At 48.6% G+C, this 17943-nt stretch overlaps 1 protein-coding gene across 1 annotated transcript in view; it reads right to left on the reverse strand.

The window, feature by feature from the left end:
- Positions 1-12420: 12420 nt before the first annotated feature.
- Positions 12421-17943, reverse strand: part of inppl1a (inositol polyphosphate phosphatase-like 1a) — a 181785-nt gene continuing 176262 nt past the window's right edge. The window contains exon 28 of the mRNA XM_078222652.1: positions 12421-16904. Coding sequence (XP_078078778.1) covers positions 16811-16904 — 94 coding nt within the window. The 3' untranslated portion in view covers positions 12421-16810. The remainder of the gene's footprint in view (positions 16905-17943) is intronic.

A 17943-nucleotide genomic window follows, 5' to 3' on the forward strand; every position in this document is an offset into this window, starting at 1 on the left:
GGCCAGATTGGGTGACAGTGAAACTGGCATCGAGCCGGCTGGTGATCAGGAAGCGACGTGGCCAGTGAAATGTGTCAATGTTCCTGATTCTAATCCAAATCCACACTCAGCCCCTGTAACATCGTGATTTGACTCAATTGCGATGCCCCACATGGTTTACGAGCCTGACAGCACTCAATACCCAGACTGACAGAGGGAAGACTTGCTCAGATGAATGGAAGGTCGCTGGAGCTTGTGGAATTCTCCGAGGAAGGCGGCGAGATGGTCCAGAGGAGCAGGGTGTGTGAGAGAGGACAATATAGCTTTTTCAAAACATACCAAGTCTGCATTCACCTTCCTGGAGTGACTCAGAGTCGATCCGACAATGTCACCTCGACCTTGTTAGGCAGTTTTTAAAAAAGTAATTTATTCTCAAATGTATATGAATGAATTTATGTTGATAGTTAAATTCCCTTTCATGTGTAATTTGTGAAAGGGTTTGTTCTCCCTGGAAAACACTCCAACCAAATCCTAAATATTCTCTAACAATCAAAAGGCAAAGGTTTTTCTCTACAACATTTCTCTTCCTGTGAGAATTGGGGTCCCAGATTCTGTCACACCGGGGATTTATCGACTGGTGTCTCTCAGTCCCCTCTCTCTCTCTCGGGGAGATATCTGTACACTGACTGGTATCTCTCAGTCCCCTCTCTCTCTCTCAGGGAGATATCTGTACACTGACTGGTGTCTCTCAGTCCCCTCTCTCTCTCTCAGGGAGATATCTGTACACTGACTGGTGTCTCTCAGTCCTCTCTCTCTCAGGGAGATATCTGTACACTGACTGGTGTCTCTCAGTCCCCTCTCTCTCTCTCAGGGAGATATCTGTACACTGACTGGTGTCTCTCAGTCCCCTCTCTCTCAGGGAGATATCTGTACACTGACTGGTGTCTCTCAGTCCCCTCTCTCTCAGGGAGATATCTGTACACTGACTGGTGTCTCTCAGTCCCCTCTCTCTCAGGGCGATATCTGTACACTGACTGGTGTCTCTCAGTCCCCTCTCTCTCAGGGCGATATCTGTACACTGACTGGTGTCTCTCAGTCCTCTCTCTCTCAGGGAGATATCTGTACACTGACTGGTGTCTCTCAGTCCCCTCTCTCTCAGGGAGATATCTGTACACTGACTGGTGTCTCTCAGTCCCCTCTCTCTCTCTCTCAGGGAGATATCTGTACACTGACTGGTGTCTCTCAGTCCCCTCTCTCTTTCAGGGAGATATCTGTACACTGACTGGTGTCTCTCAGTCCTCTCTCTCTCAGGGAGATATCTGTACTCTGACTGGTGTCTCTCAGTCCTCTCTCTCTCAGGGAGATATCTGTACACTGACTGGTATCTCTCAGTCCCCTCTCTCTTTCAGGGAGATATCTGTACACTGACTGGTGTCTCTCAGTCCCCTCTCTCTCTCAGGGAGATATCTGTACACTGACTGGTGTCTCTCAGTCCCCTCTCTCTCTCTCAGGGAGATATCTGTACACTGACTGGTGTCTCTCAGTCCTCTCTCTCTCAGGGAGATATCTGTACACTGACTGGTGTCTCTCAGTCCCCTCTCTCTCTCAGGGAGATATCTGTACACTGACTGGTGTCTCTCAGTCCCCTCTCTCTCTCTCAGGGAGATATCTGTACACTGACTGGTATCTCTCAGTCCCTCTCTCAGGGAGATACCTGTACACTGATTTGTGTCTCTCTGTCCCCTCCTTCTCTCTCAGGGAGATATCTGTGCACTGACTGGTGTCTCTCAGTCCCCTCTTTCTCTCTCCGGGAGATATCTGTACACTGACTGGTCTCGCTCAGTCCCCTCTTTCTCTCTGAGATATCTGTACACTGACGGTTGTCTCTCAGTCCCTCTCAGAGAGAGATATAGTGACTGGTGTCCATTGAGCTATGGATTGAAATATTTAAGATGGGTGTACATAATGGTGCAAAATCTATTTGATTGCATTTGGAGAGTGGATCTTGTCCTCAGTATTTATTAGGATAATTTTGCTGTTTCCAATTGAGAACAATGTTAGTTAAATATTCTATAATAACATATCAAGTGTACATAAGGTGATAGAACTGTTATAAATACTGCCTGAGCTCCTAGACGCTGTCTTTGTGATTTTAACAAACTTAACATTCTAATGTCCAAAGAATTGATGAGGCTTGTAATCAAATTGTTATTTTTGATTTTTCAGATCAATCTATTGAGTGCTGATTCCTTTCTGCAGTTTTTGAAATAAACCTGTTCTCTCTGTAATGTCACCATTTTGGCAGCTTGTAGGAGGACATCCCAGAATAAGGCCAGTACTGTGGAATATTGTCCCAGCATTAGCTGCAGTTAGGCTTGTTGCTATGGGATGTCAGCCCACTGTGAGGCCCATTGCTATGGTAAACTAACCAAGGCCCAGATTTAGGCCTGTTGCTATGGTAAGATAAACAGAGCCTAGATTTAAGCCTGTTGCTATGGTAAGCTTGATGTGGAGTAAGCAAGCATAAGTAAGAAGTCTCACAACACCAGGTTAAAATCCAACAGGTTTATTTGGCAGCACAAGCCACAAGCTTTCGGAGCACTGCCCCTTCATCAGGAGCAGTGTTCTGAAAGCTTGTGGCTTGTGCTACCAAATGAACCTGTTGGACTTTAACCTGGTGTTGTGAGACTTCTTACTGTTGCTATGGTAAACTAATCAGGGCCCAGGTTTAGGCCTGCTGCTATGGTAAATTAACCAGGGCCTAAATTTAGGCCTGTTGCTATGGGAAACTAACCAGGGCCCAGATTTAGACCTGTTGCAATGGTAAATTAACCAGGGCCTAGATTTAGGCCTGTTGCTATGGTAAACTAACTAGCGCCCAGATTTAGGCCTGTTACTATGGTAAGCTAACCAGGACCCAGATTTAGGCCTGTTGCTATGGTAAGCTAACCAGGGCCCAGATTTAGGCCTGTTGCTATGGTAAACTAACCAGGGCCCAGATTTAGGCCTGTTGCTACGGTAAACTAACCAGGGCCCAGATTTAGGCCTGTTGCTACGGTAAACTAACCAGGGCCCAGATTTAGGCCTGTTGCTATGGTAAACTAACCAAGGCCCAGATTTAAGCCTGTTGTTATGGTAAATAAGCAGGGCCTGGATTGTATTGAGCCCTGTTGCTATGGTAACTAAACTGAGCCCCCTTAGGCTCATGAACCTCCTTTTTTGACCTTTCCATTTTATATCTGGTGGAAATTTTTGCCTTTGGTCAGAACGTCAGATACGATGAATAAGACTGAAAACTTCCCACCTTGCTGAGGGAAAGCCACTATTGAACTGCCATTTTGGCCACCTGGAGTAGAACACCGTGCTCCACAATTTAAAGATGGATTTTGAAACAATCCGTGAAACAGTTAAAATTTTAGGTGTGGACACTCAGCCAGAACTGGGAGAAATTATAGACAGGCTGTATTGTAAAAGGAATGGCTGGGTAAGCAGGATGAACAAACACAATGGTATCCCAGCACACACTGTGCCCAAGATGGAGGATTATGAATTCTGGATCTGTTTCTTGTTGAAGTGTCTCTCAACTAAACATTCGTCTCACACTTATTCCCTTTTATTATTTGTGGGCTTTGTGGAGCTGTATATTTTAGTGTTCTCGGAGGACACATCGAAAAATCTGTTTGCTTTCAAATCTGTCTTCAGCGCATATGGAAGAGGAAGAGGCCCAGATAGCCAGCTCCGCTCTTCCATCAGACCTGTATCTTAATTCCATTTTAGCCGACACTCAATAGATTAGACTGAACAGACTGATGCTGATCATATTAAACTGTTATTCAAAACAGCCTTGTGTACATGAAGCAATGTGTCAAAATTTGTGACTGAATTTGTGAATCCATCATGGAATAATTTAACTGTGTACAGCTGTCCAGAGTTTGAAATAAAATAACCATTTGCTCTATAACATCAAGAAGGATCCTACTTCATTCTGTCGCACAATTCGCAACAGTGCTGATCACCTCACTATTAAACTTCCCTGAAGTTCATAAGAGAGAACCATTGAAGCAGGAGGCCATTCGGCCCTGCAAGCCTACTCCACCATTCATTCTGATCATGGCTGATTATTGAATTCAATATCCTTCCTCCCATGTTCCTTGATCCCTTTAGCCTCCAGAGCTATATCTAATTTCTTCTTGAAATCGGACAATGATTTGGCCTCAACTACTTTTGTGGTAGTGAATTCCACACATTCACCACCCTCTGGGTGAAGAAATTTCTCCTCACCTCAGTTCTAAAAGGTTTACCCCTTATCCTCAAACTATGACCCCCCAGTTCTGGGCTCCCCCACCATTGGGAACATTCTTCCTGAATCTACCCTGTCTTTCCGTTAGAATTTTATAAGTTTCTATGGGATTCCCTCTCCTAAGCTCCACTAAATATAATCCTAACCGACTTAGTCTCCTCTCATATGACAGACCTGCCATCTCAGGAATCAGCCTGGTAAACCTTCGCTGTACTCCCTCTATAGCAAGGATATCCTTCCTCAGATAAGGACACCGAAACTGTACACAATACTCCAGGTGTGGCCTCATCAACACCCTGTACAATTACAGCAAAACATCCCTATCCCTATACTCAAATCCTCTCGCTATGAAGGCCAACATACCATCTGCCTTCTTTACTGCCTCTGTCCCTGTGCGCTTACTTCCAAAGTGGATAACCTCACATTTATCCACATTATACTGCATCTGCCATGCATATGCCCACACACAATATACCTCCAGGATGGTCCAAAGATGTGCAGGTTAGGAGTATTGGCCATGGTAAATTCGCTGGGTTATGCAGATAGGCAGAGGAGACGGCCAGAGTGGGATGCTCTCTTGGAGAGTCAGTGCAGAGTTGATGGGCCGCATGGCCTCTTTCTGCACTGTAGGGATTCTATGGCTGATGGTGTGTTGCTTCCCAGGTGTCTGGATCAAGGATGTCACGGAGTGGCTGTGGAACATTCTTCTGGGGGAGAGCGAACAGCCAGAGGTCATGGTTCACAATGGCACCAATGACTTAGATAGGAAGGCAGATGGGGCAGCACGGTAGCACAGTGGTTAGCACTGCTGCTTCACAGCTCCAGGGACCTGGGTTCGATTCCCGGCTTGGGTCACTGTCTGTGTGGAGTTTGCACATTCTCCTCGTGTCTGCGTGGGTTTCCTCCTGTTTCCTCCCACAGTCCAAAGATGTGCGGGTTAGGTTGATTGGCCATGATAAAATTGCCCCTTAGTGTCCTGAGATGCATAGGTTAGAGGGATTAGTGGATAAAATATATTGGGATATGGGGGTAGGGCCTGGGTGGGATTGTGGTCGGCGCAGACTCGATGGGCCGAATGGCCTCTTTCTGCACTGTAAGGTTCCTATGATTCTATGAAAAGTAGATTTCAGGGAGGGAGGAAGGCGGCTGAAAAGCAGGACCTCGAAAGCAGTAATCTCAGGATTACTTCCAGTCCCAGATACTGGTGAGTATAGAAACCGGAGAACTGAGCGATTGAACATGTGGCTGGAGAGCTAGTATCAAAGGGAAGGCCTCAGATTCCTGAGACATTGGGACCAGCACTGGGGCAAGTGGGACCTGCGTAAGATGGATGGGCTGCATCTTAGCAGCACCAAGACTAACATGCTTGCAGGGGGATTCGCGAGTGCTGTGGGGGCGAGTTTAAACTGGATGGAATGGGAACCGGAGAGAGAGATCAGATTCGAGGGAAGCAAAACTGGTGAAAGGAATTGGAAAAGTAGAAAGTAAAAATAAGACAAGACAAAGCATTGGCAACTTCAAACTGTGGGCGGCACAGTGGCAAGCACTGCTGCCTCACAGCGCCAGGGACCTGGGTTCAAGTTCTGGCTTGGGTCTCTGCCTCTGTGGAGTCTGCATGTTCTCCCCGTGTCTGCTTGGGTTTCGTCCAGGTACTCTGGTTTCCTCCCACAGTCTGAAAGACGTGCTGGTTAAGGTGCATTGGCCGTGCTAAATTCTCCCTCAGTGTTACCCGAACAGGCGCCGGAGTGTGGCGACTAGGAGATTTTCACAGTAACTTTATTGCAGTGTTAATGTAAGCCGACTTGTGACTAATAAATAAACTTTAACTTTTTAATAGGATCAGAGCAGAGAATAAAGTTAAAAAAAACAGAATTAAAGGTACTCTACCTCAATATAAGTGGCATTGGTAAAATCATAGAATCTATAGTGCAGGAGGAGGCCATTTGGCCCATCGAGGCTGCACCGAGAACAATCCCACCCAGGCCCTCTCCCATCCCCTTAACCCTACATATTAACCCTCCTAATCCCCTGACATTAAGGGGCAATTTATCCTGGCCAATCAACCTAACCTGCACAAGGCGGCTGATGATTTAGATGCACAGATTGAGGTAAACGGGTATGATTTAATTGCCATAACTACGGATGACTAAGATTGGGAACTGAACTTCCAAGGCTATTCAGCATTTAGGAGGGATAAACAAAAAGGAAAAAGGAGGTGGGATAGCACTCTTACTGAGGGACGAAATCTGTACATTATCCTCAGGAATGTCCAGGTCTTCACTTGGTACGGTTTGTTGCGGATTCTCAGTTGACTGTCCCTGGCAAACTCATTCTAGTTGCTAAACATTGATCAGCGTGCCTTCTGCCCACTATATTAACGATGTGGAAGATCAGTCCTGCCAGGACAATGCAGTTACCCTCTTCTCCCTGGTGGTATAGTTTCGTGCTGAAAAAAGTGTTCCGACCTCTCCCCACGTCACAAAATACTGACTTTTCCATTTCCTCTCAACAGTTTTGCGTGTCTCAGGCGGCTTCAACAAATCAAACACTGAATAACCGACCTGTCACCGTGAGCCATGGTGGAGAATTTTGGGGTGTCAATGTATTGCTTTCCTGTGTGTCATCAGGAATTAGCTCAGTCATTTAGACAATGCTCCTTGCTCTCTGACAGTGCGGCACTCCCTCAGCACTGACCCTCTGGCAGTGCGGCACTCCCTCAGTACTGACTCTCTGACAGTGCGGCACTCCCTCAGCACTGACCCTCTGACAGTGCGGCACTCCCTCAGCACTGACCCTCTGACAGTGCTGCACTCCCTCAGTACTGACCCTCTGACCGTGTGGCACTCCCTCAGCACTGACCCTCTGACAGTGCGGCACTCCCTCAGCACTGACCCTCTGACAGTGCAGCACTCCCTCAGTACTGACCCTCTCACAGTGCGGCACTCCCTCAGTACTGACCCTCTGACAGTGCAGCACTCCCTCAGTACTGACCCTCTGACAGTGCAGCACTCCCTCAGTACTGACCCTCTGACAATGCGGCACTCCCTCAGTACTGAACCTCTGACAGTGCGGCACTCCCTCAATACTGACTCTCTGACAGTGTGGCACTCCCTCCGTACTGACCCTCTGACAGTGCGGCGCTCCCTCAGTACTGACCCTCTGACAGTGCGGCGCTCCCTCAGTAGTGACTCTCTGACAGTGCGGCGCTCCCTCAGTAGTGACTCTCTGACAGTGCGGCGCTCCCTCAGTACTGACCCTCTGACAGTGCGGCACTCCCTCAGTACTGACCCTCTGACAATGCGGCACTCCCTCAGCACTGACCCTCTGACAGTGCGGCACTCCCTCAGCACTGACCCTCTGACAGTGCGGCACTCCCTCAGTACTGACCCTCTGACAGTGCGGCACTCCCTCAGTACTGACCCTCTGACAGTGCGGCACTCCCTCAGTACTGACCCCCTGACAGTGCGGTGCTCCCTCAGTACTGACCCTCTGACAGTGCGGTGCTCCCTCAGTACTGCACTGAAGTGTCTGGATAGACCTTTTGCTCAGCGTCTCTAGTGATGGGCTTGAATCCATAACTGTCTGGCTCAAGATGTTCATAGAATCCCTACAATGCAGAAGGAGACCATTCAGACCACCATGTCTGCACCGTCTCTCCCACCCACCTCTGTCCGTAACCCTGCGCATGGCTAAACCACCTAACCTATCTATCTATCTTTGGACCCTAAGGGGCAATTTGCCTCTGAGGTTAGAGTGCTCCTCACTGATCCATGACTGACCTGTGGGTTCGAATATTATGGATGGATAGAGGAAGAGATCACAGCTTCCGACACATGAAGGGTAAATTTAGGACAGTTGGAATTTCTTTGTCAAGGAAAAAAAAAATCCCAGTTGGAATGGCAGCTGTCAGGATGTGTAATCGTTATCAGAAACAATCTAATGCTGTAATAGGAAGACAGCAGGTTAATGTTCAAGAAGGTAAAAGCGAATGAATTTTATTCTAAAGATACAGGGACCTGAACTGCAAGAAAACTGACACTCGACAGGACAGTGGTGGCTCAGTGCCCTCTGGTGGTGCAATACATTCATTGCTGGCAGCGAGAATATTTGCCCCGGTGTCTGAGAATTTGGCTTGGTTTCATTTCATTTATAAAACTCAGTCCTTTCATTAAGCAATGGTAAGCGTGTCAATATTTGCATTTTGACTCACGCATATTCTCCTGAGCCTGACCCTGTGCTTTCTGACCTACACTGGCACTTGGTTGAAACTTTCCATTTTAAAATTCACATCTGCATTTTCAAATTCCTGATGTGGAGATGCCGGCGTTGGACTGGGGTAAACACAGTAAGAAGTTTAACACCACCAGGTTAAAGTCCAACAGGTTTATTTGGTAGCAAAAGCCACACAAGCTTTCGGAGCTGCAAGCCCCTTCTTCGAAGATGAAGGAAGAAGGGGCTTGCAGCTCCGAAAGCTTGTGTGGCTTTTGCTACCAAATAAACCCGTTGGACTTTAACCTGGTGTTGTGAAACTTCTTACTGTTTTCAAATTCCTCCATGGGTTTCACCACTCTATGTCCATAACCTCCTCCAGCTCCACAACACTCTGCGCTCCAATTCTGGATTCCTGAGCATCCCTGATTTTAAGCGCTCCACCATTGGTGGCCGTGTTTTCCACCGCCCAGACTCCGAGCTCTGGAACCCCGTCTGTGAACCATTCAACCTCCTTAAAATCAACCTCTTGGTCCAAGCTTCGGGTCACCCCTCAATATCTTGGGGATCGGGCCTGGGTGGGATTGTTGCTGCTGCAGGCTCAATGGGCTGAATGGCCTCCTTCTGCACTGAAGGAATTCTATGATTAAGGGGAAGGCGGTGGCCTAGTATTATCGCTAAATTATTAATCCAGAAACTCAGCTAATGTTCAATGGACCCGGGTTCAAATCCCACCAAGGCAGGGGCTGGGATTTGAATTCAATAAAAAGTATCTGGAATTCAGAATTTATTGGTGATGATGAAACCATTGTCGATTGTTGGAAAAACCCATCTGGTTCACTTTAGAACATAGAACAGTACAGAACAGAACAGGCCCTTCGGCCCACGATGTTGTGCCGAGCTTTATCTGAAACCAAGATCAAGCTATCCCGCTCCCTATCATCCTGGTGTGCTCCATGTGCCTATCCAATAACCGCTTAAATGTTCCTAAAGTGTCTGACTCCACTATCACTGCAGGCAGTCAATTCCACACCCCAACCACTCTCTGCGTAAAGAACCTACCTCTGATATCCTTCCTATATCTCCCACCACGAACCCTATAGTTATGCCCCCTTGTAATAGCTCCATCCACCCGAGGAAATAGTCTTTGAACGTTCACTCTATCTATCCCCTTCATCATTTTATAAACCTCTATTAAGTCAGCTTCCTCCACTCCAGAGACAACAGCCCTAGCTCCCTCAACCTTTCCTCATAAGACCTACCCTCCAAACCAGGCAGCAACCTGGTAAATATCTTCTGCACTCTTTCCAGCGCTTCCACATCCTTCTTATAGTGAGGTGACCAGAACTGCACACAATATTCCAAATGTGGTCTCACCAAGGTCCTGTACAGTTGCAGCATAACCCCACGGCTCTTAAACTCCAACCTCCTGTTAATAAACGCTAACACACCATAGGCCTTCTTCACAGCTCTATCCACTTGAGTGGCAACCTTTAGAGATCTGTGGATATGGACCCCAAGATCCCCCAGGGAAGGAAATCTGTCGTCCTTACCCGGTCTGGACTACATGCGACTCCAGAGCCACAGCAATGTGGTTGACTCTCAGCTGCCCTCCCAGGGCAACTAGGGATGGGCAATAAATGCTGGCCCAGCCAGCGATGCTCATGAATAAATATAGATTCTCTGACCTCCTTGTGACTTTGTGTTAAACATTGTTCAATAATGATCCTTGTGACATTTTAACTAAAGGTGCTATGTGAGTGCAAGCTATCAACCCACAAAGTACAAAGAGAAACAACTTTAACTTTCGCACAGTGTTTCCGCTTCAAGACGAGACTTAGAGCCGTTGACAGATGATTTTTATGCGAGTTGGCTGTAGACAGAGATTCAAATCAGTGGTTGTCTTCAGCATTGAGAGGAATTCATTTTCCCCCTGTATCGGTTCAGCATTTCTCTTCAGGTTTTTTTTCCAAAGGGGTCATTGTACTACAGGAGGGACCTTATGGATGAGCCCTCATTTCCCTGTCTTTTTCCTATGTGACATGGTGGCACAGTGGTTAGCACTGCTGCCTCACAGCGCCAGGGACCCGGCTTCGATTAGTGTCTGTGTGGGGTTTGCACGTTCTCCCCGTGTCTGCATGGGTTTCCTCCGGGTGCTCCAGTTTCCTCCCACAGTCCGAAAATGTGCAGGTTAGGTGGGTTGACCATGTTAAATTGCCCCTTAGTATCCAAGCATGTGTAGTTTAAGGGGATTAGCCAGGGTTAGGGTGGGGGGTCAAGTCTGAGTAAGATGCTCTTTCAGAGTCGGTGCAGGCTCAATGGGCCACCATGCCACCCCCAGTTCAAAAGACGGCACCTCCGGCAATGCAGCACTCCTTCAATCCAGGAGTATCAGCCTACATTTTTGTACTTGAGCCTTCGAGTGAGACGCTGGAGGGACTCGATGGTTCTACCGATTAATCAAAACATGCACCAGGGAAATTAAGGACTGTCAGTGAGCTGTGGTTGTATGGCTGGCACTCTTGCCCCCCATTCCAAAGACACTCAGTTCAAGTCTCACTCGAAGGCTCAAGTACAAAAATGTAGGCTGGTACTCCTGGATTGAAGGAGTGCTGCATTGCCGGAGGTGCCATCTTTTGAACTGGGAGTGGCATGGTGGCACAGTGGTTAGCGCTGCTGCCTCACAGCGCGAGGGACCCAGGTTCCATTCCCGGCTTGGGTCACTGCCTGTGCGGAGTCTGCACGTTCTCCCCGTGTCTGCGTGGGTTTCCTCCGGGTGCTCCAGTTTCCTCCCACAGTCCGAAAGATGTGCTGGTTAGGGTGCATTGACCTGAACAGGCGCCAGAATGTGGCGACGAGGGGATTTTCACAGTAACTTCATTGCAGTGTTAATGTAAGCCAAGCCTTACTTGTGATACTAATAAATAAACTTTAAAACTTTGGATATTAAGCCAAGGCCCTGTGCAAGCTCTCAGGTGAACATTAGCGATCCACGACAACACATTTTGAAAAACAGCAGAATGGTTCTCCCCGGTATCTTGGTCAAGATTTATCCCTCAATTAGCAGGACAAAAGAACTGATCATTGTCACTATCAGCACAGCAAGATCCCACAAGCAGCAAACCAGCTTTCGTGATTCCTGCGTCAGTCACTACACTTCAAAAATAATTCTTCGAGACATCGAGTGGTCATGAAAAGCACGAGAGGAATCTCACTTTTTTTTTTAGTAATTACTGTAGTTTCACTGAAAGGATAATAATGCAACGTCCTCTGTTGGGATTTCAATAAAAGCATCATTACGCCAACTAGTCTTTCTTCACTTTTGTCAAGGACACATCGTCAAATGTGTTTCAAATACGGGCAGTGCCTTCACATCCCTCAACACAAATCTGATTCAACCTTTGGGTCAGAGAGAGATCCTTCCGGATTGGGCGGCACGGTGGCACAGTGGTTAGCGCTGGTGCCTCACAGCGCCAGGGACCCGGGTTCGAATCCTGGCTCGGGTCACTGTCTGTGCGGAGTCTGCACGTTCTCCCCGTGTCTGCATGGGTTTCCTCCCCGGGTGCTCCGGTTTCCTCCCACAGTCCGAAAGATGAGCTGGTTAGGGTGCATTGGCCGTGCTAAATTCTCCCTCAGTGTACCCGAACAGGCGCCGGACTGTGGCGACTAGGGGATTTTCACAGTAACTTCATTGCAGTGTTAATGTAAGCCTACTTGTGACACTAATAGAATAAACTTTCTTCTTTCTTTCATCTCTGAAAATCTTACAACTGAACCCAAATTCTTAAGTTGCCAGGGAGGGATTTGAACTGGGATTTTCTGGACCATTAGCAGGTGTGACAATGCAGCTCCCCCTCGGAACTGCAGGAAACAGGAGGTCACACACGAGGTCCAGTACGATGAGTTATGAGAAAGTGAATACAAACTCAAAGTGTTGTTAAAAAGAGTTTTAGTTTTCAACAGTATTATACAGACATAATTAAGTCATTTAAAAATACAAAATTTTACTAAACGAAAAGGAACACACACAACACACGCGCGCACAGAAACGCGTGCCCTTGTCACCTGATTTTGCTGTTCTTGCCAGGATTGTGCCAGTAATAAAACAGCAACTCAGTGCTTCTCGCCAAGACACAGTGTGGGGACGGAGCAAACAGGGAAGGCGATAAAAAAAACTTGGCATAATGGCATTAAATATCACGGATAAAAGCAAATGCACAAACTCCTCCAATTAGCCAGTTACAATACATTAAAAGCAAAAACAAAAAGATTAAACAAAGACTTGACACACAAGCTCTCGGCTTCTGGCAGTTCACACATTTTAGTCCATAATTATTCTAAAAATAAAGCTGAGGGCTTTTGCTTAAAACAAACATTTGGAGAAATGATGATTGGGGGGGGGGGGGGGGGGGGGGGTGGTGGTGGAGGAGGGGATAAAGCAACGTTGAACTGGACGCAGCACCTCTGAACAAGGAAACACCATCAGAACAGAACGAGTGTCACTGTATTCTTGGCACTGGACAGTCTGGAGCAAATCAACAAGCCAAAAAGTGCAAATTGCTCAGTCCCTGACCCTGGTGTGTTAGAAATTCCTACGACCTTTTTGTTTTCTCACACAAAAGGATGGTGGATCTCTGTCCTCCCGTCCCCGAGAAAACACTGGCGTTAACAGGAGCCTTTGAGAGACAGATCGATTTTTGTTGGGCAAGGTTTCTCAAAGGGTATGACAACGGCAGAAAAATGGAGTTGTGAATTAGCTGTGAGCGCCCCGGCGCTGGGAGGGCATGGGGAGCTGGATGACTGCCTCCTTGGGAGTCCTTAGAATCCTACAATGCAGGAGGCGGCCATTCGGCCCATCGAGTCTGCACCGAACACAATCCCACCCAGGCCCGATCTGGATAACCCCATGCATTTACCCTAGCTAATCCCTCTGAGACTAAGGGGCAATCTAGCATGGCCAATCCACCTAACCCGCACATCCTGCCCTAATCTTACTGTGCTCCGCCCAATGTTCACCGAGCTGTGATTTGAGAAACTTGCAAAGTGAGATGAAGCCGACCAGGCCACACAACGCAACCTTCGACAACACTTCAAACTATCCAGGGCGAGAGAAACTCATCGTCAAAGAGAATCAACGCATCCCCCTAAAGGGAGAATCACTGTGCTGTGGGCGAGCATTCAATACTTGGACACTGCAGAGTGTGGAGGTGTTGGCAGAGCGAGCATGGGGAAAATTACATTTAAAAGCAAGAGCGGGTGAGAATTTTCCTTCAGTCGATCTTTTTGAAATTGGGATTGAACACATTCAGTTCACCAATGGCAGCTTAGGTAATCTGGGAACGTAGGACGAGAGCTGTGGGAGCGAGCCGGAGAGTGTGAGGGTGAAGGGGAAAGAAATAAAATCTTGCATTTGTAAAGCGCCATTCGTGACCTCAGCGTGCCTCAGAGTGCTTCCCAGCCAGTGACGTTGCTGGATCTGCACTCACTGTTATACGGCAGGGAACAGCGCACAGGTTAACGAGCGGCTTCCACAAACAGAATCAGGAAATGGCCAGAAACATCTGATTTAGGTGCTGGTTGAGGGACAAATGTTGGCCAGGACACCCAGGGCAACACCACTGCCCCTCTCCCAATACAGCCACAGGATCGCTTACACCCATCCGACAGGACTTACCAAAGGCAGCATTTCTGACACTGCAGCAGCACGGGGGTCAGTTTGCAATTCCAAGGTGCGTGCGCGATGGGGGTGGGGGGGCGGGGAGGGGAGGGGGGGGGGGGGTGCGCGATTGGGGGGGGGGGGATGTTTGATTGATTGACCCTGGTATAGAATCTCGACAGGACAATATTATCTCTCAGCAAGCAAAATGACGAGAGATTGTGTAACAGAAACGGCTGTTTCAGATTCCAGGTGTATCCAATAAATGCGGATCAAACAAGACAATTCACAACGAGGAAACTAACTGATGGGAATGAGGTCCGCTTTGCACAAACAGCTTTCCCTACAGCCCGCTGTTACAGTTCATACTCAAGTACTGGTGCTCAGACTGCCAGACTGTGAAGGGGGCGCTGCCGGGCAGACAAACCAGACATGTCACCCAGTTCCAGATTCCTGCCACAAGCTGCAGTGGAAATCCAGCGCTCGCGGATCAGTAAACTCAGAATGTCACCTGATCCAGTTTGATGGCAACTGCACAGACCTGGGGGACCCGGGCTGGGCGAGGGAGGTTCCTGCTGGACTCGGACTGGGCGAGGGAGGTTCCTGCTGGACCCGGACCGGGCGAGGGAGGTTCCTGCTGGACTCGGACTGGGCGAGGGAGGTTCCTGCTGGACCCGGACCGGGCGAGGGAGGTTCCTGCTGGACTCGGACCGGGCGAGGGAGGGAGGTTCCTGCTGGACCCGGACTGGGCGAGGGAGGTTCCTGCTGGACACGGACTAGGTGAGGGAGATTCCTGCTGGACTCAGACTGGGCAAGGGAGGTTCCTGCTGGACCCGGGCTGGGCGAGGGAGGTTCCTGCTGGACCCGGACTAGGGAGGGAGGTTCCTGCTGGACCCAGACTGGGTGAGGGAGGTTCCTGCTGGACCCAGACTGGGTGAGGGAGGTTCCTGCTGGACCCAGACTGGGTGAGGGAGGTTCCCCGGGGAGCCGGGTTGGATGAGGGAGGTTCCTGCTGGACCCAGGCTGGGTGAGGTTCTCCGGGGAGCCGAGCTGGATGAGGGAGGTCTGAGGGGATCCGGACTGGGCGAGGGAGGTTCCTGCTGGACCCAGGCTGGGTGAGGGAAGTTCCTGCTGGAGCCGGGCTGGATGAGGGAGGTTCCCCGGGGAGCCGGGCTGGGTGAGGGAGGTTCTGAGGGGACCCGGGCTGGGTGAGGGAGGTTTCTGGGGGACCTAGGCCGGGTGAGGAGGTTCCTGGGAGCAACCTTCTCCCAAAATTGCCTTGATTGGCCTCAACGTAACAAGTGGGGGTAGGGGGTGCGTGTCATTTCTCACATCACTGATCCTATGCTTTGGGAGAATCATGTTAAATTTACATTGCCGGCCCAAATCCAACAACATACAGACCATTCAAACTCATTTCACCCTGACAACTACTGAACTGTGTCCTGCCCCAGCACTGGAACCAGTGCACCTGACCCAGATTATTTTATCCATATTCGGGCTTCGGGTACAAGAGAGGGAGCTGCTATAAACAGGCAGAGCACAACAGGATTGAGCCAACGTCTGCTTCCAGGTCTCTCCCTCCCCCTCCCCCACCCACAAAGGCAGCCACAGGATAAAGGTGGATTGCCGGATCAGTCGCAGGCTGTGAGCAGATTCCTGTCTTTCCTCACACCCTCCCGCTGCAGGATGGTGAGAACATACGGAGGAGGAAAAAGAAATAAGCTGAAGAAATGCAGAACATTTCCTGACTTCCTTCTGGCAGGGCAGAAGCTGATTGTCACTCATCGTGTCCTCAGAGAATCAAACATCTCTTTTACTGGTAGAATTGGGAAGCAGATATCGCCACACGTTCCTAAACTCCAGCTCCCCATCTGGCCTCTTTCACCCACCACCCCGAGGACTGCTGACCACATTCGGAAGAGAGTGGTCCCCATTTTGATAAACACGAGATTCAGATCCTAAACATCTGCAATATTCCGAGTGAGCCCACACGCTCTCAACCTGCCCTCCTTTCCTATGTCCTGGTACAACACAGTGAGGTGCACACGCACAAGAACTACTGATGGATGCCTCATTATCCCAGCACCCGACTGGAATGGTTGGCTCTCTCTGGTGCCACCATCTCCCCTTGGGTAGAGAGAGACCCGGTTACAGGTTTTGAGCCACAGACTGTACTTCGAGACGCAGCAGACTGTTCGCTGTTTGTAGAGGCATCACTGCCCACCTCTCACCGAGAAGCTACAGGAAGTCACATTAACAGGACCCCCCTGGTTTGAGGGAGAGTGATCTCATTGCATTGTCTTTCTGTGACACCACAAAGAACATGAAGGAGGTGGACTGGACTTAATGTTTACATTCAAAATAAAACAAAACTCACGGAATTGCCCCCGCACTGAATCGCTGGGGCAGAGACACCCAATGGTGTGAAGAGAGGAGTGGATAAACAGGACAAAGAGGAGGAAATGGCAGGTTCTGTACTCTGCTGTCTGGTTAGTCCTAGAGTCAGTGCTCGGGGCAGTAAGTGCCCTTCTCATCCGGACAGGTCAGTTGGGTTTATGTTTTTCCTTTTCAATATTGCTTCTGGAGTTTCAGAGCTACTGTTTATCAAGTGAAAATAAAGTCTTCCTAAGGCACTTAAAAAAACAACACAAAACCCCAGCAGGTTACTTTCCAAGTTGCTGTAAGCTGGCCAGCAGAATGTTCTGGTGAACGGAATCTGTAACTCCAGCCTCTTCCAGGTCATCCTTTGTAATGTCGCTGATCAAAGAAACAAAAGGGAACAAGAGTTAGCTGGAGGTGCAGCAAGTAATTCGGAAAGCTCATAGAACGTAGCTATTTATTGTTAGGGGAGTTGATCACGAGAGTAAACGTGACGCCTGTTCAGGTACACTGAGGGAGAATTTAGCACGGCCAACGCACCTAACCTGCACATCTTTGGATTGTGGGAGGAAACCGGAGCACCCGGAGGAAACCCATGCAGACACGGGGGAGAACGTGCAAACTCCAGACAGTGACCCAAGCCAGGAATTGAGCCCGAGTCCCTGCCACTGTGGGGCAGCAGTGCTGACCACTGTGCCGCCTTGCAGGGGACCTAGTGAGACATCCAAGGGCATTTTACATTTCAGAAGGACAGGAACAAAAGAGGAAAAGGAGATGGGATGGTTCTGCAGAGAATAAGAGCCGTTCAGTCGTGAAAAATTATCTTGATTCAGAAGATCAAAATGTACAATAAGAACATAAGAACTAGGAGGAGTAGCCCATCTAACCCCTCGAGCCTGCTCCGCCATTCAATAAGATCAGCGGGAAATTGAGGAGCAAATATGTAAGGGGATTACAGCTAGCTCCAAGAAAAATAGGGTGGTAATAGTCGGAGATTTTAATTTTCCCAACATTGACTGGGACAGCCATAGTATTAGAGGGTTGGATGGAGAGAAATTTTGTTGAGTGTGTTCAGGAGGAATTTCTCATTCAGTATGTGGATGGCCCGACTAGAGAGGGGGCAAAACTTGACCTCCTCTTGGGAAATATAGAAGGGCAGGTGACAGAAGTGTTAGTGAGGGGTCACTTTGGGACCAGTGACCATAATTCTATTAATTTTAAGATAGCTATGGATAATGATAGGTCTGGCCCAAAAGTTAATATTCTAAATTGGGGCAAGGCCAATTTTGATGGTATCAGGCAGGAACTTTCAAAAGTTAATTGGGGGAGTCTGTGGTAAGGAAAAGGTACGTCTGGTAAGTGGCACGCTTTCAAAAGTGTGTTAACCAGGGTTCAGGGTAAACACATTCTTCTTAGA

The sequence above is a fragment of the Mustelus asterias genome, chromosome 10 (assembly GCF_964213995.1).
Source record: "Mustelus asterias chromosome 10, sMusAst1.hap1.1, whole genome shotgun sequence".
Classification (NCBI taxonomy): Eukaryota; Metazoa; Chordata; class Chondrichthyes; order Carcharhiniformes; family Triakidae; genus Mustelus; species Mustelus asterias.